The 19,761-nt window shown below is 46.2% G+C and overlaps 2 protein-coding genes across 3 annotated transcripts in view; one reads left to right on the forward strand and one right to left on the reverse strand.

Annotated features, from left to right (window-relative positions):
- Nucleotides 1-11,000, forward strand: part of frem3 (Fras1 related extracellular matrix 3) — a 30,822-nt gene extending 19,822 nt beyond the window's left edge. Inside the window, exons 7-24 of the mRNA XM_069689278.1 lie at nt 2,939-3,088; nt 3,180-3,389; nt 3,945-4,142; nt 4,240-4,404; nt 4,847-5,029; nt 5,123-5,253; nt 6,129-6,287; nt 6,433-6,736; nt 6,819-6,950; nt 7,076-7,407; nt 7,776-7,968; nt 8,057-8,161; nt 8,495-8,622; nt 8,705-8,839; nt 9,022-9,148; nt 9,246-9,433; nt 9,536-9,682; nt 9,765-11,000. Of these exons, the coding sequence (XP_069545379.1) occupies nt 2,939-3,088; nt 3,180-3,389; nt 3,945-4,142; nt 4,240-4,404; nt 4,847-5,029; nt 5,123-5,253; nt 6,129-6,287; nt 6,433-6,736; nt 6,819-6,950; nt 7,076-7,407; nt 7,776-7,968; nt 8,057-8,161; nt 8,495-8,622; nt 8,705-8,839; nt 9,022-9,148; nt 9,246-9,433; nt 9,536-9,682; nt 9,765-10,331 (3,554 nt within the window). The 3' untranslated portion in view covers nt 10,332-11,000. The remainder of the gene's footprint in view (nt 1-2,938; nt 3,089-3,179; nt 3,390-3,944; nt 4,143-4,239; nt 4,405-4,846; nt 5,030-5,122; nt 5,254-6,128; nt 6,288-6,432; nt 6,737-6,818; nt 6,951-7,075; nt 7,408-7,775; nt 7,969-8,056; nt 8,162-8,494; nt 8,623-8,704; nt 8,840-9,021; nt 9,149-9,245; nt 9,434-9,535; nt 9,683-9,764) is intronic.
- A 92-nt stretch (nt 11,001-11,092) lies between these two features.
- smarca5 (SNF2 related chromatin remodeling ATPase 5) lies at nt 11,093-19,570 on the reverse strand. 2 transcript variants are annotated; one of them, XM_069689279.1, is made up of 24 exons: nt 19,315-19,570; nt 17,957-18,082; nt 17,698-17,864; nt 17,505-17,605; nt 17,306-17,406; nt 17,006-17,185; nt 16,376-16,531; nt 16,128-16,259; nt 15,930-15,998; nt 15,718-15,827; nt 15,388-15,614; nt 15,159-15,280; nt 14,862-15,014; nt 14,465-14,597; nt 14,029-14,177; nt 13,765-13,887; nt 13,562-13,669; nt 13,347-13,460; nt 13,134-13,256; nt 12,898-13,030; nt 12,685-12,803; nt 12,322-12,534; nt 12,110-12,220; nt 11,093-11,837 (listed from the first exon to the last, which is right to left on the reverse strand). In XM_069689279.1, exons 1-24 carry the CDS (start codon nt 19,387-19,389, stop codon nt 11,772-11,774), a joined length of 3,111 nt encoding a protein of 1,036 aa, XP_069545380.1. In that variant the 5' UTR covers nt 19,390-19,570; the 3' UTR covers nt 11,093-11,771. The 2 variants fall into 2 exon arrangements, with proteins under 2 accessions (XP_069545380.1, XP_069545381.1); XM_069689280.1 differs by having other exon boundaries at nt 11,094-11,837; nt 17,957-18,079.
- Nucleotides 19,571-19,761: the final 191 nt, after the last annotated feature.

The following is a 19,761-nucleotide window of genomic DNA, read 5'->3' on the forward strand; positions in this document are numbered from 1 at the left end:
TTTCCTTCTTTGGCCTTTGACTTGGATTTATAGATACTGTACATGTGGAAATGTGAGTTCAGGATGGAGTCATGTGCTGTAGTTACAGAGCTACAGAAGGTGGCAGGTGTGGGTGATCCTGTTGCTCAGTATCCCTTTGATGCTCTAAATTTCCATTTTGGTCTCTGCGCACCATTAATCCACCAAACTTGCACAGACAGAGCGATCACCACAGTCACCACAGCAAAAGCCCTGGATGCTGCGCTCGTCTCAGTGGCTCTACGGTATTTCCAGGTCCATTACTTTTCCACTTTTCCCATGCCCGAGTCTCAGGCTCTGTTACACACTCAGCTTCCTTTATCCACCACAGTGTCTGTCTGAGTTTTAGATCCAAGATAACAATAGACAGGTGTTGAGCTGGAGAATGGCGGCCTCAGTGGATGTTATGTACACTGTAGCCCGACAGATAAAAGGACTGCAAAACTCACTGCACTCCTCGAGCAACCCCCGTCCTCATTGGCATTCAGTGGAAAACAGGGGGAAACAGAGGGCATCCCTTTGTCTGCAAGGACCAAAAGGCAGGTGGTGGAGAGAGAGGGACTATTGTGCAGGGAATCCAAATGACTGGCATGTTTTTCCTCCTTGCATCTGCTTGATGGTACTCAGGACTATGTTGTCAGTTTCTGTTACAGACATAAGACTACTGCATTTCACCTTGAGAAGGAATGCCGTCTTTAAAGCAATCAATAACAAATCTGTCATTTGTTTAATCCGATCCATGAAAGAAAATGTCTTGATTAAATGTGATAAGGTGAATTCCTTCAGGCCTTTCTTGTCTTTGACTTGCGACCAGTAATACCAGACTCATTTTGTCTTCCTCACACTTTTCCTCCGTCTCTTCCTCCTTTCACCAGAGCTAATTTCCCGCACTTGCTCAGAGTACAATGATCTTTAGGGATAAATAATCAGCGTGCATTCCCAGACATGTGAAGAGACAAGAGAAGACTCCTCAGTGTAAACCTCTATTGTGGTTCTTCTTCTTGGTGGGTCCTGAAGTAACACCACACCATAAATCCGGTTCAGTGTGTGAAACTATTCGCCTGCCTGAGTAAACTTGTGGTTTGGACTCTTGCCAACATCGAGCCCCTATTGTTGCTGTATTTGTCTGGCTCTTCCTCCCACTGATCTTAAGGTTGCCATGTTGGCACTCAATCCCCCTCGCCACTCCCCTTTGTCACTAAATAGAGGCTGAAAGGCAGTGAGAGTGTGCCAGAAATCTTTCCCTCAGCATCAGCTGTCCGTCATCAGAAAGCATCAACCTGCCATTTCTGCTTAAACACCAATAATTGAGACAAACTTCATTGAGAAAACTGATAAGTTTAAGCATCAAGCAACAGTTTCAACAAACATTTTATAGACACAATTAATCACGTTTTATCTTCATTCGCACACAAAAATAATTTACTGCCACATATATTTTGATCCATGAGCATGTACAATTATGCTTGAATACCTTTTTGACTACTGACCAGTATCACACCTAACCATGTAATAAACCCATCAGTCCACTACAGGATATTGTGTCATTGTCATGTTTCGCCTCGGCTGGGCATGAAAAGTAAGGTGTCTTTGTTTGAGGCACAAAAAATATATGGTTAGGTTTAGAAATAGATCATGGTTGGGGTTAAAATAAGTAATTTTACTAAGAATGTGTTATTTCTTCTGTCAAAAGTTACATCATTTCACTTTAACAGTAAAGTTGTTCTCACTTCTACAAGAAACGCTGAAGTTTACATCTTGAGGACAGTCTCCAGTAGACCATTGTTAATTCTCCCCTACTAGTCTTTTTTTTTTTCTTCTGACCTCTTTATTACATCAGGACATTTATTAGGCTTCATCAGAATGGATTATGGCAAACGTCTTTTAGTAAACATTTCCTATTATTAATAACTGTGGACTCACTGAATCAGAAAGTAAGAGAACCACAAGTATTTAATGATAGATAACCAACCTTTATAACTCAATTAATATCAAAACAAAATGTTTTATTTACCACTTTTTTTAACAGCCCAAATGTTTTTTTCTTTTGGACAGCTCGCAACTGATCTATAAAAGCCCATTTATGAATTTGATTTGATTCATTTCTCTGTTCTTACCTTCTCTCTCTTTCTTTGTTGCGTAAAAGCCGAAGGCCTGAATCTACACATCTATCAGTTGATCTGTAAGAGCACTGGACAGACCGAGTGTGATGAAAACAAGCTTGATACAGAAGTGAAGAGAGATGAATTGACAACATGTTTCAGGGGCCTGAATTCTTGCCCTCTGCTTTTTGCAAAGTGGACGGTTGCCTCTCTGTCTCTGCCCCCTCCCCCCTCCCCCTCCCCTCCTCCGCCCCCACCCCCCTTACCATGTTTCTTATCAGCGTCTCTGTCATCAGGACCCGGGAACATCCCTTCACCTTTGCGTCACTCTGTGTGCACATTCGAGCGCACGTCTTTTTTTCCTTCAGGTGTAGCCTCAACCTTCTGGCGTTGAGTTCAGACAGAGCTGTCTGGGTTTGGATAAATGAGGGAGGAAGGTTGAGGGAGGACAGGATAAGACGGATGACAGATCTCTTCCTGCTCTGAGTCAGAAATGGGGGTATTTGCTCAGCTATTTATGCCTATCTGTCCCCGCAAAGCTGCAAAACATGTAGTCTAAATATACCCAGAAATGAACCACAAACATCCCAATGTCCAGGCTCAGGTTAAAAGCCGATGTTACTCTGTCCTTCTAAAAGAGAGCTTTGTTCTGAGAAACAGCAAATTAACTAATATTCATGTTATATATTGCATTTTTGTTGTTGTTTTGGAAATGACCTTGGCATAATTTCTCCATTAAGAAAATACTGACCTACGACTATATGGAAATTCTACCATGTCTTAATACTTTACTTTCCTATCACTCTGAAATCTCGCAGAACCTTCACTGTACTTCGGGGAGCCTGAGTATGTCGTGGATGAGAGTTCAGGCTACGTTGAGGTGAAGGTCTGGAGAACAGGTACTGACCTGTCCAAGACTGCGACTGTCACCGTCCGCTCCAGGAAGCGCGAGCCTGTTTCTGCAGAAGGTAAATTCAGCAGTTTGACCGGACTAAAGATATTATTGGTAATTTGTATTAAATTCTACAGTCACTTAGTGGCTTTCTCTCTGTCCGGCAGCTGGACTAGACTACGTTGGTATCAGTCGCAACCTGGACTTTGCTCCTGGAGTGACAATGCAGACATTCAGAGTGACCATCCTGGATGACCTGGGTCAGCCGGAGCTGGAGGGACCTGAGACCTTTGACCTTGTGTTAAGGATGCCCATGAATGCTGTGTTAGGAGAACCAAGCAAGGCGACCATCACCATCAACGATACTCTCACTGACCGTGAGTGTCTAATTTAGAAAAAAAACATACTGGTATATGTATGTGATGTCCAAGCTTACAGTATTTTTTTTTTTTACTATATACTTCTGCCTATGAGATGATTGGACAATATATTGAAGTTTGCAATTTATACAAATTGCTGGAAGAATCGATAACAATTTATTTTTATCTTCTTACTTTATGTAGCATCTATAAGTCGTTAAAGACTTAATAAATGATTACTACAGAACATTATTTTGTGGCTGTAAGGACTTTTGAGGACATTTCAAAGTGTTTATTTAACCATATGATAATATAGTGCATGATTATTATATGATTATAAATACTAGTCTATAATACATATACTACATATCTAAATAGTATTTTTTTTAATGAATACATTATCAAACACTTGGCCTCATATCTTCTTACAACATTATTATAGAGGGCTGCATGTAATTATTTCTATACTGTTGCTTATACATTTTTGGAGAGTGATTAAAATACAGAAAAGTTGAATTAGTTCACAATCTTCACTCGAACTTGACAAGACATTTTTGAAACTGGTCCTTTTAGTGCCGAAGGTTCAGTTTAAAGAGGGCAGCTACAAGGTGGATGAGTCGGATGGGGAGGTAAAAGCCACAGTGTACCGCAGTGGAGACATCACCCTCGGGTCCACGGTGCGTTGTTACACTCGCCAAGGCTCTGCTCAGGTCATGATGGACTACAATGAGAGGCCCAATAATGACGCATCCATCATCACTTTTCTGCCAGGTGAGACATCTCTTACTTCCTCTCGCTCTCTTATTTCCTTTCACATCATCCGTCCCTGTTTGTTATTTGTTTTCTACACCCTACATTCACTCCCCAGGGGAGACCGAGAAGCCGTGCGTGGTGAGCCTGATGGACGACTCCGTCCATGAAGACGACGAGGAGTTCCGCTTGGTTCTGGGGACAGCCAAGAGCAAGTCTCCGTACGGAGCTTCTATCGGGGAGCAGAAGGAATCGCTGGTCACCGTCACAGATGGCAAAGACAGTGCGTGCTTGCTACAATTAAATATATTAAGAACTGAAATGACCCAAATTCACAAAGCCAAAAAAATCCAAAGTAAGAAGAGCGGTAGTATATAAGTGAGAGACGGTAGACTACATTATGTGCCCCTAAAGCCCTTCATCTATAACTGCTTTGGCTGACCAGGGAAAAGGACTGTGTATTTAAACTAAGTACGCAAAAAAAAATATGTAAATAAGTACAACTGACAAAGTTTGATTATTTTACTGCAAATGATGACAAAGAAATCCGCAAAAATCTCTGTTCCTTCACCTTACTTTCATATCCCCGTCTCCTAGACGCAACATCTGTTGTTCTGAGTCCTCTGTTGAAATCTGAGTTCATATAAATGACGTTTGAAAGTAAAAAAAAGATATGCTTATTTACATGTTTACAGTGCGTAAGTCCACTTTTCTACCTGTTCTAGAGCCCATCATCCGTTTCTCTGAGATCAAGTATAGCGTGCGGGAGCCCCAGGTGAAAGGTGCTGTGGCCACAGTGAAGATTCCTATTCTGCGCTCCGGAGACACCTCGAAGGTCTCGCTGGTGAGAGTGCACACTAAAGACGGCTCTGCAACCTCCGGAGAAGACTATAACCCGCTGTCAGAGGGTAAGAACCTGGTTTAGTGACCGCAGTGTCTCCTGATATGAACTTGTGTTTTTATATTTGTGATCACTGCTCACTTCACTACCCGTGTGTAAGATGTGGAGTTCAAGGAGGGCGAGAAGGAACACTTTGTGGACATCGAGATCCTGTACGACGGACAGAGAGAGATGAGAGAGGCCTTCACCGTGCACATGAAGCCTGACGACAACATGGTGGCTGAAATACAGGTGAGACAAAGGCGCGCACAGGCGGACACCAATAAACACGTGAAAACCGTGAGCGGGTCCTGTACGTGTGCAGTGCGGTGCTGCAGATCTACACGCGTGAGCATTCGCCCTGTCATGTCAGCCTGTGTTAAAATAGGCAGGCAGCAGCTGGCAATGCTGTCAGCACGCCTGAACCACAGTTGTATAAAAAGCTCTTCCCTCAGGAATGAGATGCTGAGAGGAATGTCCCTGCAGAGCCAAACAGAAGACCGACCTATAAACAGACCTGTGACATTCTACCCACACACTCCTCATCAGGCATGCATTGCTCACGTGACAGAAATAGGTTATCTCCTGATAAATTGTTTTGTGCTGTATTATACTGTAACTAAACTATAATACCCGAAGGGAGCTCTGTCAAGTGCGTTGCAGTAGTTGTCCTTCTAACTGAAAATTTGAAGTAACCTGACGATGCAGAGACACGTTTGGGAGAATTTTTAAATCCAGTGAGGGACTATGAGGGTTTTGTAGAAGGGGGAAGTTCACCTTCGTTTTTCTGCTGCGCCAAAGATATTTGTGAAATACCATCTAATTTTGCATTATTGCTTACAGATGTTTTTTGGGTCAATTGCACAACACATTTAAATACTGGCTGCCAATTTTATAAATACAGGACATATCAACAGGTAGTAAACGAGCTTTCTTCTGGCTTCATTAAAATGTGCGTGATACAATTTTTTTTTTTGAGACAACTGATTACGTTATATTGTCTCGAACCAAACCATTAAAGGACAAAAAGCACATTTCTTCTACGACTCACCAATACTGGTTCTGGACTTACAGTAGGTGCATATAGACCACAGTGGAGCTACTGATGTCTTTCCTCTTCTTGCTAGATGAACAAGGCCATTGTGTACATCGAGGAGATGGACAGTGTAGCAGACGTCACCTTCCCTGCCGTGCCACAGGTGGTTTCCCTGCTCATGTACGATGATGCAGTTAAAACCAAAGACAATGCCCACCCATCCAACGGATACCCTGTCGTGTGTGTCACGGTGAGTGGGATGCTGCTTTCTCCACAAATCTTACCCACCATTTATTCGTTCCAGGGCTGATGACCTTTTCGAAGATACCAGCGTTGACGTCAAACAATTTAAAGTGTATTATGTTCCACAACCCCTCATTTGCCTTCTTTTCCAGGCCTGCAACCCAAAGTACCATGACTTTGATAAAACGGGTTCCATCTGCTCTGCGGAGAACATCAACGACACCCTCACGCAGTACCGCTGGCTGATCAGCGCTCCCACTGGATCAGATGGTGTGACCAGCCCCATGAGGGAGGTGGACACTAACACTTTCTTCACCAACACCAAGTCCATCACCCTGGATTCAATCTACTTCCAAGCCGGCTCCAGGGTTCAGTGTGCAGCACGAGCCTTCAACGCCAACGGAGACGCCGGCCTGGAGCTGTCCAGTCCGATCGCTGTGATCAGCAGAGAGGAGGGTAGGTGGAGGGCTGAGGAGACTTAAGGGATATGTGCAGATATAAGGTGGATGTGGAGTTAACGGACTTTGACTCTTTGCAGGTATGTGTCAGCCTCGTGTCCAGGGTACTGTCGGAGCTGAACCGTTCTCCGCCAAGATCCGCTACACAGGCCCAGACGATCCGGACTTCCCCAACCTCATCAAGCTCACTGTCAACATGCCTCACATGGATGGTGAGCTGTATATCTTGTTGCTGCGTTTAATAAATTAGCATTATAGGTTATTCATTTCAATTAAGGCCCAATAACATTCTTACAATGTGTGACAAGAAAAAAAAAAAACATCTCCCCCTCAACAGGGATGTTGCCGGTGATCTCCACAAGACCTCTGTCCAACTTCGAGCTTACCCTGAGCCCCGACGGCACTCGGGTGGGCAACCACCGCTGCTCCAACTTGCTGGACTTCAACGAGATCCAAACGAGCCACGGCTTCATCACAGACGCAACAAAGAACCCTGAAATCATTGGGGAGACTTCGCCCTACCAATACAGCACTATCATGCGTTCAACCAACTCGCTGCGCTTCTACAGGAACCTGAACCTAGAGGCCTGCCTCTGGGAGTTCACCAGCTACTACGACATGTCAGAGCTGCTCAATGACTGCAGTGGCTCCATAGGCACGGATGGACAGGTAGGAAATATGCAACTGCAGTAGCTACAGAAAATAAAACATGACTTAGCCATTGGTGACACAAACACAGCATTACAACCTTTCGCACGTGTGTTTGACGGGAACAGAGAGGAGGCAAGCTACCTCGCTCAGACAGCATTCCCCTCCACCAGCCATTCATTGAATAAAACGATGCGCCGATATGAGAATAATATGCAAGGAGGGAGTAAAAGGTTCTTTACAGAGAAAATAGAAAGTCCCCGGCTACCCTGTTAACCTGTTAGCTCGACAGCAACAGCGGTTTTCACCGAGCCAAAAGACACAAGACGAATGTTGCTGCACATTTGTCCTACACAACTTTGATAGTGTCTGTTTTCCACTTGTTCAAGGTGCTGAACCTGGTCCAGTCCTACGTCACCCTGCGCGTCCCTCTCTTTGTGTCCTACGTCTTCCACTCTCCGGTGGCTGTTGGAGGCTGGCAGCACTTTGACCTGCAGTCCGAGCTCAAACTCACCTTTGTGTATGACACGGCTATTCTGTGGCAGGACGGCATCGGCAGCCCACCTGAAGCTGAACTACAAGGTGCCCTCTCAGCCTCACGCTGTTCCCTGTTAGTCCTTCCACAGGAACAACAATGCACCTGTGAAAATGTTGTCATCTTTCCTCATAGGAGCCATGTACCCCACCAGCATGCGTATAAACGAGGAGGGCCGTCTCGTGGTCAACTTCAAGACCGAGGCACGCTTCAGGGGACAGTTTGTGATGTCTCATCCAGGTACCAGAGCGGCACCCGCATGCTCATATACACATCCTAAAAACCCATCATGTGAGGTCGTTCCATCGAGGCCGCCTCCTATTGGATTACCCTGTGGCCCACATCCTCTCTTCATCTATTTCTAGAGTTCCACCTCGGGTCTTTCTGTTTGAAAGTGCCAGAGGTCATTTCAGCAAATGTCAAAATGACCCTGCCGCATTTACAGTTAGGCAGCAAGTGGCACAAACAATGTGAAAGGTCACGCTATAAATACGAAGGTGGACACAGTTGCTGGTTCAGGTTGGACAAAATGCAGCTGTAATTATTTATGACCACGTACGTGTTTGTTTTAAGGAACCAGCGTGTCATCCATGGTGATGTGTGCCGACCACCCCGGACTGACGTTCACTCTCGCCCTGGTCAGGACCGAGCCCACGTACAACCAGCCCATGCAGCAGTGGAGTTATGTCTCGGACTTTGCCGTGAGTCCCGATGCCGTAAAAACATCCTCTATGTGTTGTGACCGGTGACCACATTGTTCCTGCGCGTCTGTCTGACCTCTAGGTGCGAGACTACTCTGGGACCTACACAGTGAAGTTGACCCCCTGCATCGCATCGCCCAATGGGGAGTTCAGCATCCCTCCTGTCTGCCACCCAAGAGAGCCGCTGACTTTTGACATAGACATCCGCTTCCAGCAGGTTTGAGCTGATAATCCTGACAAAAATCTCATAACATTTGTTCGTTCCGGGTTCATGCGATAGCCACATTATAGACCATGATGCAAAAGACAACCTTAAGCATTTGCACTGGCCTTTTTCCCGGATTCTAATTCCACCCAGAACCATTATCTCTTCCGTGTGTGACGACTCTTGTTCTCCAGGTGAGCGACCCGGTGGCAGCTGAGTTCAGCCTCAACACTCAGATGTTCCTGCTGTCCAAGAAGGAGCTGTGGTTGTCTGACGGCTCCATGGGTTTTGGAGAAGGGACTGATGCTGCTTTTTCAGATGGTACTACACCGCTGCCATCTAGTGGTCCAAAGTAAGAACACAGCTGATGAACACGACCCTCAGGGAAACTGGCATTTCTGTCTGTCCTTTGCTTCAGGCTCCATGATTTATGGCCGGGTAATGGTGGACCCGGTCCAGAACCTGGGTGACTCCTTCTCCTGCAGCATTGAGAAAGTCTTCCTGTGTACTGGAGCAGATGGCTACGTTCCTAAATACAACCCCACTGACAAGGAGTATGGCTGCCTGGCAGATGCTCCCTCTCTGCTGTACAGATTCAAGATCCTGGTAAGATGCAATAAATCCCAAAGGTTAACACTCAGGGCTGTAGTGGAAGCCAAAAGAGGGAGGAGGCTATTTCTGAACTGTGTGTGTGTTGTTGTTGTGCAGGACAAAGCCCAGCCAGAGACTCAGGCTCCGGCATTTGGTGATGTTGCTTTTAAGGCCACACTGGCCCAAGACACACCTGGAGCTCTGCCTTTAGCGAGACAGCCAGGCTCAGATGGCTTCACACTGTCGTCCTCTCCACTTTTCCAGGTCTGTATAATTCTCAGTTACGGTATATAGTGCGTAAACAGATACACAAAGAGGGAGGAGGATTAAACGTGTTGTGTTTCAGGTGGCTGCTGGTCGAGAATGGTTCATCCACACCATCTACACTGTCCGCTCCAGAGAAAACGCCAACCGCAACATTGGCAAGCGCAGCGTGGAGTACCTCCATCACAGTGTCTCCTCTGTCGAGCAGCCGCACACCTCCGACGTGGCCTCTCGCCAACGCCGCGCTGCCCCCGCTTTCTTCGGTCCCGTTCCGGCCCAGGACATCGGCATCGAAAACAACCGGGGCACCAACATTCAGCACATCGCTCTGGACCGAGCGGACCGCCTGGTGGTCAGCCAGCGCCAGCCCTGGTCCCCGAACCGTGACCCCGTCCTGGAGCGCCCCCTCCTGGAGAGTTCAGGCAGAGAGCCGACTGACTCCTCCACCCTCCCCATGCTGGTGGGCGTGGCAGGTCTGATCCTGCTCGTCTGCCTGATCGCCACCGTCGTCATTCTGCTGCTGAGGCGCAAGAAGCGGGAAAAGAAGACCCAGTTCCCACCGTACACCACCTCCTCTTCTTCTGCCTACAGTGGCTTCAGTCAAAGCCCCGCAGGTATGTGGGGCGGCTCAGACAGCTCCGAGGTCTAAACGTTAACCCCGCCTCCGCCTCAAACGTCTGTCCCTCTTAAAAAGACTACGATAGTCTCCCCCGCCACCGTGCCTTCGATGCCCAACTTATGCAGCACTGAATGGAGCCCAGAAGAACCTGTGGACAACAGAAGATGTCAGTGCTCGGGGGCCTAACAGAGAATGTACCAGAGTATCTCTGACGATGGTTCGTTTTTACTGTCACGTACTGTTGGGTTGTGCCATCTATGCCGCCTATTCACAATCATGGATTTACGTGGAGGCCCCTTTAAATGATATTCACCTGTTTTTATTAGTTGCCCAGTTGTAAAATACTGCTCCTTATCCAGTGTTTGCAAATGCATGCAATGTAGTAAATGCGATTAATCCGTGAGTAAATGGCAACCTTGTCTAATTTCAGAATAGAAAATAATTTTCTATGTCCATCCTTTAAATATAGTTTTTTTTTTATATTTATAATTCACCGTGTTCATTATTTTGTTCTGTGGAGCAAAATGCATTGAATGTTAGCTGAAACTGACCTTAATGAATGATAATGTGATCAATGTATTGGTATTTTCCTGTTGTGCTTTAAGAAGCCTGCAGTAGAGCTGCCCACTGCTGATGACAGTACCGCCATGGAGCCATTGAAAGGGATTGTAAATGTTATTTTAGTCGTGACAATGCAGATTCATTTTTTTACATTTTATTTTTCAGATAAATGTGGCTGAAATCGGATGCAAAACTATCTGTGTACATATCAAAAGGTATTACTACACCCTGGTGAAACTTGAAAAATATGACCTATACGTCTTTCTGGTTTGTTGATCAAGTCCTGAAAAAACAAGTGCAGTAAAATAACACATTTTTCTTCTGCAGGTGACAATATACTTTCATGTGCCAACTGTTAGCAGATTTTTATGGCTTCTTCACACTTTTAAAAGTTTGGATGTATGTACACTTAAAATTGCCGAGTTTAAATGTCATTTGTGGAATCAGTGTCTTATTTACCAGACTGTGCACTATTTATTTTTTTAAAAAGGGGGGAATTTATTTAGACACTCAAAAAGACATTTTCTACTTCACATAGGAAGATAAAAGAACAAATGTTTTCTTAAAAATAAAATGGGTAAATGTTGTTTCAAGCAATGGAATGTGGTACAACCAACAGGCATAAATACATTTATTTCAGTTAAGTAAGAATAAAAAAAAAAAAAAAGAAAAGAAAAAAGGACTAGCAAACAAGAAACTAAACCAGCACAGCTGCAGTGTTTTGGTAAGTGACAACAAGACAGGCTTGTAGAGGAGCACTTCCTAAAACCTAATACAACCAGATCAGTCCATCAGGGATTTTACACAAGTACATTATCACAGCCTGGAGAACAAACACAGACACTAGACTAATGACACCGGCGCTGGATGCTGCTCTCAAGATTGTGATACTGCAGGTTGGGAGCTCCTTCACAACTTCAGCTTTTTCCTGCGTCCTCGACCATCTGCGGTTCCCTCTGACTTCCGTTTCTGGCCCTGGAAAAGATGAAGAACTTAGTGGGAAGACCTCGCAAGCACCGTCTTCCAGAACAAGGTATGGAACAGCAATCACTGTTTATACGGATGGAAATAAATCAAAAGCACAGAGCTCCTGGTCCAATTTGTATTCTTTCTTATTTGTTCCCCAATTTCAATCTTATGATCATTTTGTCATTGTACTGCACCTCAGATGTCCTACTAGCATTCAGACTCTCCACTGTTTTGACTTTGAACAAGCATCTTTAATGCGAGATGGATTTCGAACTCACCGATGCACTCTTTGGACCCCGTTTCTTTTTCTCAGCCTTCTCCCTCTCCTCCAGCTCCATGTTCTCTCGCTCGATCAGTGTAATCAGAGTGTTGCATCGCCTCTGGAGCTCCTGCACAACAACCATGAAACGAGAACATTTGAATCCTGAAGACAATTAAAAAAAAAAGAAAACAAAGAAAACGGAACAAACAAAAGGGGGAGAAAACTCACCATGGCGGTCCTGGATTTGAGGAACCAGTCGAAGCGGAACTGAGGCGAGTTGCGGATGCATTGGCGGAGCTCGTCGTACACGCTCTCCTTGTCGAAGCCCAGCTTGTGGAGCATACAGATCAGGAAGCGGTCCTCCTCCTCTGTGTAGTTCTTGCCTTTGTTGGTGCCATAAGAGATGCGGAGCTGATGAAAAGGAGCCTTGTAGCGACCGATCTGGACACAGAGACGAGACACACATTGAGACGCTGTTAAATAATCAAGAGGTAAAGAGCCGATTGGTAATGTGATGAAGAGACAACGCGAGGCTTCATGAGGTAAAGATAATGAGAACCGCAAACGGCCAAATGATGGTGAGTCTGCTACCTTTGAGTCCAGTGCCTTCTTGATGCTGATCCGTCTCTGAATCCTGGCTTCTCCTCGCTCTATCTGGGCCATGATCTTTTCAATGTCCTGCAGCTCATTGCAGCGCTCCCAGAACACAGCTGCAGCAACACACAAACATCAGGCCACTAAATATGTCTCGTCGAACGTTTGGCCTTTGCTTTCTGCGGGGGAAATGATAAACGGGGTCGTTACCAGAATATTCCATGACTTCCTCGGGAGTTTTCCCTTCGACCTCTCTGGCGATGTTCTCGATGTCATCTCTCCCCCACTTCTCGTTGGCTTTGATGAACTGGTTGAAGTCGCGTTTGTTCCAGATAGTGAATCCCTACGACGAATGCACACGGTTGATCAGTAAACACACGGTTTAGATCAGCACACAGACATATCTGCCGTCCTTGGCCACAAATGGGAGTGAGAACACTCTGTACCTGTTGGAGGAGGTTCTCCTTCTCCTCCAGCTCTTCCTCCGTGAGGGCCTCGGCCTCGTCGATCTTCGCCTGCTCCTCCTTCTGGACCTGAGCCGAGTTGGGCATGTCCGGATTACGGGGAACCTGAAGAAACGGATCGATCAGCGACATCGCCAAAGACTTTTTTTGGCCTGAAAGGAATCTCCCTCCCGATGATGCGGTTGTTCCCTGTACCTTGTATCCTATGGTCTTTCTGTAGAACAGAATTTCCTTTTCTAGGAGCTCAAACAGACGTGGAGGAAAGAACTGGAAGTCCTGGACGTTTGGCTGCTTGGGAGGACGAGGAGCCTGGGAACACACACCATCCATCACAAGAACATTGAAATGACACCTTGCACTGTTTTCACGCTTTCCATCCTGAGGGCGTTGGTGAAGTGATCCTGTCCTACCTTCGGTGCTTTTGGCTCGCTGACTCGCAGAGCTTCTCTGAAGTACGCATCCACAGCATAATTCGCTTTCCTTTCTCTCTTGGGCGGCTCGATCCAGTTGGTAATGACCTGGACAGAAACGGGAGGCGAACAAGTTAAAGATTCAGAGTTCGTGGAGCAAGGCGGGTCCGGACTAAACGCCGCTGCCGGATCGTCCCGTGTACCTTTTTCTTCTCCCTGTAGTCCTCTCCTTCAAACGTGTACACGCTGCTGTTCTCTGTGTCCATGGTGAAGTTCCTCAGAGTGCTCTCACCCAGCGTCGACATCTTCTCCTTCATCTCCATAGTCTGGCGCACAACAAGGTCAAAGCGTGAATTCAAATTCATCCTAAAAAGGCATTTGTCAAAAAAAAAAAAAAAAAACGCTAACGTGGACAAGAAAAAATAAAATCCCCGCTTCTACGTTTGCTCGAATGCATCCAGACTCACCTTCCTTTCACCTCGCTCCAGGATCGCATCGATGTCATCGTCTGTGATCTCGCTCTCTTTAGAAGCAAACACGTGCGTGGCCCCGTGGCGGATGATGGACAGCATCTCATCCTTACCCAGCTTGTTTGCACTGGGATCCACAAGTCTTCCTGATAAACAACAACAAAAAAGAAGACTTAGCCCATTTCTAAAACAAAAAACAAATTAAAAAAAAAACTCATTTATCGTTTATTGTGTTTACCATACAAATTACCACGTTCCCTTATTACTACTACGTGAACTGTGGCTCCTAATTCTTCATCTAATCTGCCATCCAGGCCCCAATACGACTACAAACTTCTCTTTCCGTTGTCGATAAAGTCAAAGGCAGCAGCACACAGCGGGATGTTTCAACAGCAGGACTTTAAATGTACGCTCTGCTGGATAGACCAGTTACCTTGCTGGATGACGATGGAGTCCAGGCGCAGCTTCATCTCGGCCCTCTCCACAATCCTCTCCTCCACCGTGTTTTCAGTGATGAAACGAAAAACGCGCACCTGCTTCTGCTGGCCGATTCTGTGAGCTCGGTCCTGAAAAGAAAGACATCAGATGTACCAAGAATTCTGCCTCTGCAACAACAGCAGTCTCTACATTTACTCACGGCCACTCGTTATTATTGACACGAGAACGGGCAGATCACAGCATCGGTACTAGGGGGTCGACCGATAAACCCATATTTGGAACCGATATACAGTTGCAGTAAGAATACAAATATTTTATTTACATAATACTGACAATCGTAGAAATGCCAAATATCGGCGCCGATAATCGCTCGACCCTCAATCAGTACTAACCATGGCCTGCAGGTCGACCTGAGGGTTCCAGTCAGAGTCGTAGAGGATGACGACATCGGCTGTAGCCAGGTTGATACCCAGCCCTCCGGCTCTGGTGCTCAACATGAAGAGGAACTTGGAGCTGTTGGGCTCGTTGTACGCGTTGATGGAGATCTGTACACACACAAAGACACATTAGGGTGAACTGTCTTCCATTACACACACACACACACACACACACACACACACACACACACACACACACACACACACACAGCAGCTGGTAATCAGTTCATCTTAATCCATCTGCCAACTCACCTGTCTCTCCTCGTGGGGCGTCTGGCCGTCCAGGCGACAGTAACCGTAGTTCCTCCACATGCAGTAGTCCTCCAAGATGTCCAGCACCCTGGTCATCTGACTGAAGATTAGCACGCGGGAACCTACAGAAGAGCCACTTATTGATTATATGTGGACCGACGTCGGCATGTCTGATAGAAACACACAATAAAAAAATACGGGACAAAAGATAACAAAAGACTCCACGTACCCTGCTGCTTCATCTTGGGCAGCAGCTTGTCCAGCACCACCATCTTGCCGCTGTTCACCACCAGGTGGAGATCTGTCGTGTACGGTGGACCCGGCTCGGCCCCGTCGAACAGGTACGGGTGGTTGCAGCATTTCCTCAGCTGCATGAGGACGTTCAGCAGACGCATCTTGTCCATTTTACCCGCCGAGTTCAGAATGTCGATGTCCTTCATCAGAATCTTTGTGTACCTGAAAAGTTGTGACACGCAACACGTTAACATCAGCTATACGGGGTGGTTCCCAGCTGTGTGCTGCAAAGGAGCTATTTTAAAGCTTAACTGAGGACTCTTACCACTCTCGCTGCATCTTACTCAAGCCCACATACATCTTGATCTCTTTTTTGGGCAGCAGAGTCTTCTCCACATCTGCTTTGATACGACGAAGCAAGAAGGGACGCAGCACCTTCACAGAAACAGCAGGCCAATGAGAGCCAAATACGAACAACGCACCTTAGAAGTGACAGATGTTTGTTGGATATTGACGTGAGGCGCATGTAATACATACAGTGTGGAGACGTTCAACCAACTTCTGATCACCCAAGCAGTTGTTTGTGTCGAACCAGGAGTCAAAGTCCTTCAGAGAAAACAGAAATTAAATCTACACAGGAAGGCAAAAACACTGAAAACAACGTGGATATAAGTTGAACTCAAACCATAAGAGTTTCTACACACTTGATCTTGTGCATTTCTTGGCGTGACTTACATCTGCCGAGTTGAAGACATCCGGCAGCAGGAAGTTCAGCAGAGCCCACAGCTCATGGAGGTTGTTTTGCAGCGGTGTTCCGGTCAACAACAAACGATTGGTGGTCTTAAACTCGCGCACGATTTCTGAAAGCTGTGTGGATGCAAAGACGAGTTTAGTGTTATTAGACCGTCTCAGCATTAAATGGGAAACTCTAGCATGAAATCCCCCCCCCTTTTTTAATTTTTTTATTTCAGCAGCAGTCTGACCTTTGACTTCTCATTCTTGATCCTGTGAGCTTCATCGATGACCAGGTATCTCCAGTTGAACTTCTTGAACACAGCCTTTTCGATGATGAGCATCTCGTAGGATGTGACGCACACGTCCCACTCTCCCGGCAGCAGCACGTCTCTGATCAGGGCAGTCTGACGTGCAAGGAAAGATATTTTGTTTAGCTTTCACATTGACATATAGTACGGTCAATGAAATCCATTTTTAAACACATACTTTTACTAATATGTATGCCACATAGATCTAAATCCCACCTGAGACACCAATCAAATAAACCCAAGTGTCTTTTAGTACCAGTAGGAGTTACTTGGAACAAAAGTAATGTAGAGAGTCCTTTTGGTCATGAACAAATTGCCCCTTTTCAAAGTGTACTTCTGCCAGCAGGATCAGTGATCTACATCCTGCGCCGTTTTAATTTAAAATATTCCGATACAAAATTAGGGCGACGATGTTAAGTTGTTGCCTGGATGGTCAAACTTCACACCCACTGTAAAACACACAGAAAATGATCTCTCAAATAAAATCTGAGAATAAAACACTGAATCACAGCAAATCCTTCAATTTACGTTTGGCTTTTTATACAATCGCTTAAGTTTGCCGCATCCTACCCGCTCCTCTCGGTCTCCGATCAGGCAGACTGCACGAAGAGACGGCACCCATCGCTTGAACTCGTTCATCCAGTTGTACAGAGTGGACTTGGGGACCAGAACCATGTGTGGACCGGGGATGTTTCTGTAGTGCTTCATGTAACCCAGCAGAGCAATCGTTTGAAGAGTCTTTCCTAATCCCTGAGGGGAAGGAAACGGAGAGTGGTATGAGGCAGAGCAGCACACAAAGACAGGAACAATATCTGGACTTCACCTCCGGACTTGTAGACGTAGAGGTGACAGCTTTGAGAAAGTACTGACCATTTCATCAGCCAGGATGCCGTTGATTCCATTCTCGTACAAAGAAATGAGCCAGTTCAGACCACGGACCTGATAGTCCCTCATTTTTCCTGCTTTCACATCTAGACAACAGAAAACACATCGCCCCTGCTCATTATATATATATTAGTTATATGCCTGTGCTCAGTGTGATTTCACATAACAAAGGGTAATTTCTTACAGGAAGGAGAGTCATCAAAGCGAGTGCACACATTAGTAGTCTTCGTGCTCTCGTTCAGAAGCTCTTCGTCCTCCTCTTGCTCTGTGCGGCGATGGCGGTTACTGTCAAGCCCAAAAATGACACAACATGTTAAATTCCTAATGGGTGTAAACCCAAATGAAAATTCACCCGTGTCGTGAGGACAGGTACTCACTCTCCGGCAGAGAGCAGGTTCTGTTTCTCATCTTTCTTGATGCGAGGACGTCCCGGTTTCATCTTGAGTGGGGATGTGGGGGTCTTCTGTGCAGCTGGTTGGATGAAATGAGCAAACAGCTCTGTTTGCTTCAACAGATACTCAAATCTGTTGGTTCGGTCGGTTTGCTGCGTGACACAGGAAAGAGTCTCGTTAACTTATTTATCCGAGAGGAGAGGGCTGAGCCATGTCAGGGAAGCTCAAGGAAAGGTGCGCTTACCACTTTCTCCTCATAACCTGCAGAAGATTCTTTAGTTTTGGACGAGGAGGAGGGAGATGCGTCTTGTCCATCAGGGCCGGCATCTGAGGAAGACTCTTTTCCAGCATCTGAAGAGTCAGACTTCTCCTGAACCAAAATGAAAACAAAACAGGCGTGTTTAGTGGCGATTCTCTGAAGTTTCCAACAGAAATAGACCAGATCAAGTGATGAAGGAAGGCCAGCTCAGTTCTGGGGGATCTTCCTGGCCTCCACAGAGGAAGATAAGAGGGCGTGATGACAAAGCTCCTAGCACATCCATGTGTTCCTTGCTCTGATTGCTTTGAGCACCTTGTTCACACACTGCCCCGCATGATGAAGTACTAATACCTACCACCACTGCATGATGAAGTACTAATATCTACCACCACTGCATGATGAAGTACTAATATCTACCACCACTGCATGATGAAGTACTAATATCTACCACCACTGCATGATGAAGTACTAATATCTACCACCACTGCATGATGAAGTACTAATATCTACCACCACTGCATGATGAAGTACTAATATCTACCACCACTGCTCTTCGCAGAACCAAACAACAGGTTGGCCTACAAGTCAGTCACAACCAGCAGCTCATCAGTCGCTCACCGCTCAAAGAAAAGTCATCCACTTGTGATTTTCATACTTTTTGTTGTTGTTGACAAAGGATGTTCATCGTGAAGCACCATAACTTACTAAACTGTGTGTCCTTGTTCTGCTGCCGATGTGAAACGTTAAGATGCGCGAGATCAATAAAGTTGGTTTCATCTTATCGTTTTAGGCATTTTAGTTCAAACTCAACACCAAACACAGCACAGGCTAAGTGGCGGCATCATCATCATCATCATCATCAGCCATTGCTCCACTGTTCCTCCGAAAACAAAGAAGCGGACGGGACAGCTCGGTGCTGCTCCTCACCTGGTTGTTGTTGTTGTTGTTTAAAGGTTTTCTAAACGCACTGAGTGAATCTGGTCTGAGCGCGAACACACACACACACACAACAACAACAACAACGAGCGGAGACTCTTACTGTGATGATCGGTGCGAGGCTAGTGGGGCTAAAAGCTAGCGGAGTCTACGGACCAGGCTGGCCTCGTTGTTCGCGTCGGTCTCCGGAGGAAGAGACCGCTGGTGTCCCGAGCTAATGCTAGCACCGCCAGCTAACTTAGCTCAGAGAGCCAGCGTCAAAGTCAACGAAGTGAAAGTTTCACGCAGCCGAATTCAAAACGTCCGCGAAAGAAAGCGAAGCGGGTTTGACGGAGCGAGACGCTTTCCGCGGCGGGACACGCGGGACACGTCGAGAGGAGACAACGACCGTTTTTAAACCGTCTCACCTCCGCTCCTCCGGCTTCTTCAACTTCGGCGTGCTCCTCTTCCCGCTGCTCCACGGAGCTCAAGATTTCGGACATTGTTGTCGATTTTTCCCTTTTCGATGCGGATGTGCGGTCCGTCGCTCGGAGCCCTGTTGTAATCCCGGGTACGAACCGTCGGAGAGTTCCTGAACTTCCTCGCGGTAAATAAGACCGACAAAAGAAAGACACGCCGGTTGGTCACAGGCAGCACGCTCGCGCTAGCAAGATCTTTCTCGCGGACCCGCGCCGACACGCAACGCTGTCGTCACCGGTACGCGCAAACTATCGCGAGACTTGATTCTACTGCCGTTCGAGACTGTTGAAGAAAATGTTGGAGCTTTTGTTTTGATTCATCTGATGGCTTTAATCTTTTCCTTATGACGAATAACGACTTGTCCTTGTAATACTTTCAATACACTTTTTTTTTTA

Source organism: Brachyistius frenatus, unplaced genomic scaffold (genome assembly GCF_029030835.1).
Source record: "Brachyistius frenatus isolate BFR_SWC_R1_liver_20210118 unplaced genomic scaffold, ASM2903083v1 Contig_7, whole genome shotgun sequence".
Classification (NCBI taxonomy): Eukaryota; Metazoa; Chordata; class Actinopteri; family Embiotocidae; genus Brachyistius; species Brachyistius frenatus.

What these genes read in the sequence shown, in the direction of transcription:
- smarca5 (XM_069689279.1), bottom strand. Translation starts at nt 19,389, where the DNA reads ATGTCCGAAATCTTGAGCTCCGTGGAGCAGCGGGAAGAGGAGCACGCC. An exon ending in TGGAGCGAGGTGAAAGGAAG is followed by an intron (nt 13,888 to 14,028) that starts GTGAGTCTGGAT and finishes GTTGTGCGCCAG; the next exon opens with ACTATGGAGATGAAGGAGAA. An exon ending in ACTACAGGGAGAAGAAAAAG is followed by an intron (nt 13,670 to 13,764) that starts GTACACGGGACG and finishes GTTTCTGTCCAG; the next exon opens with GTCATTACCAACTGGATCGA.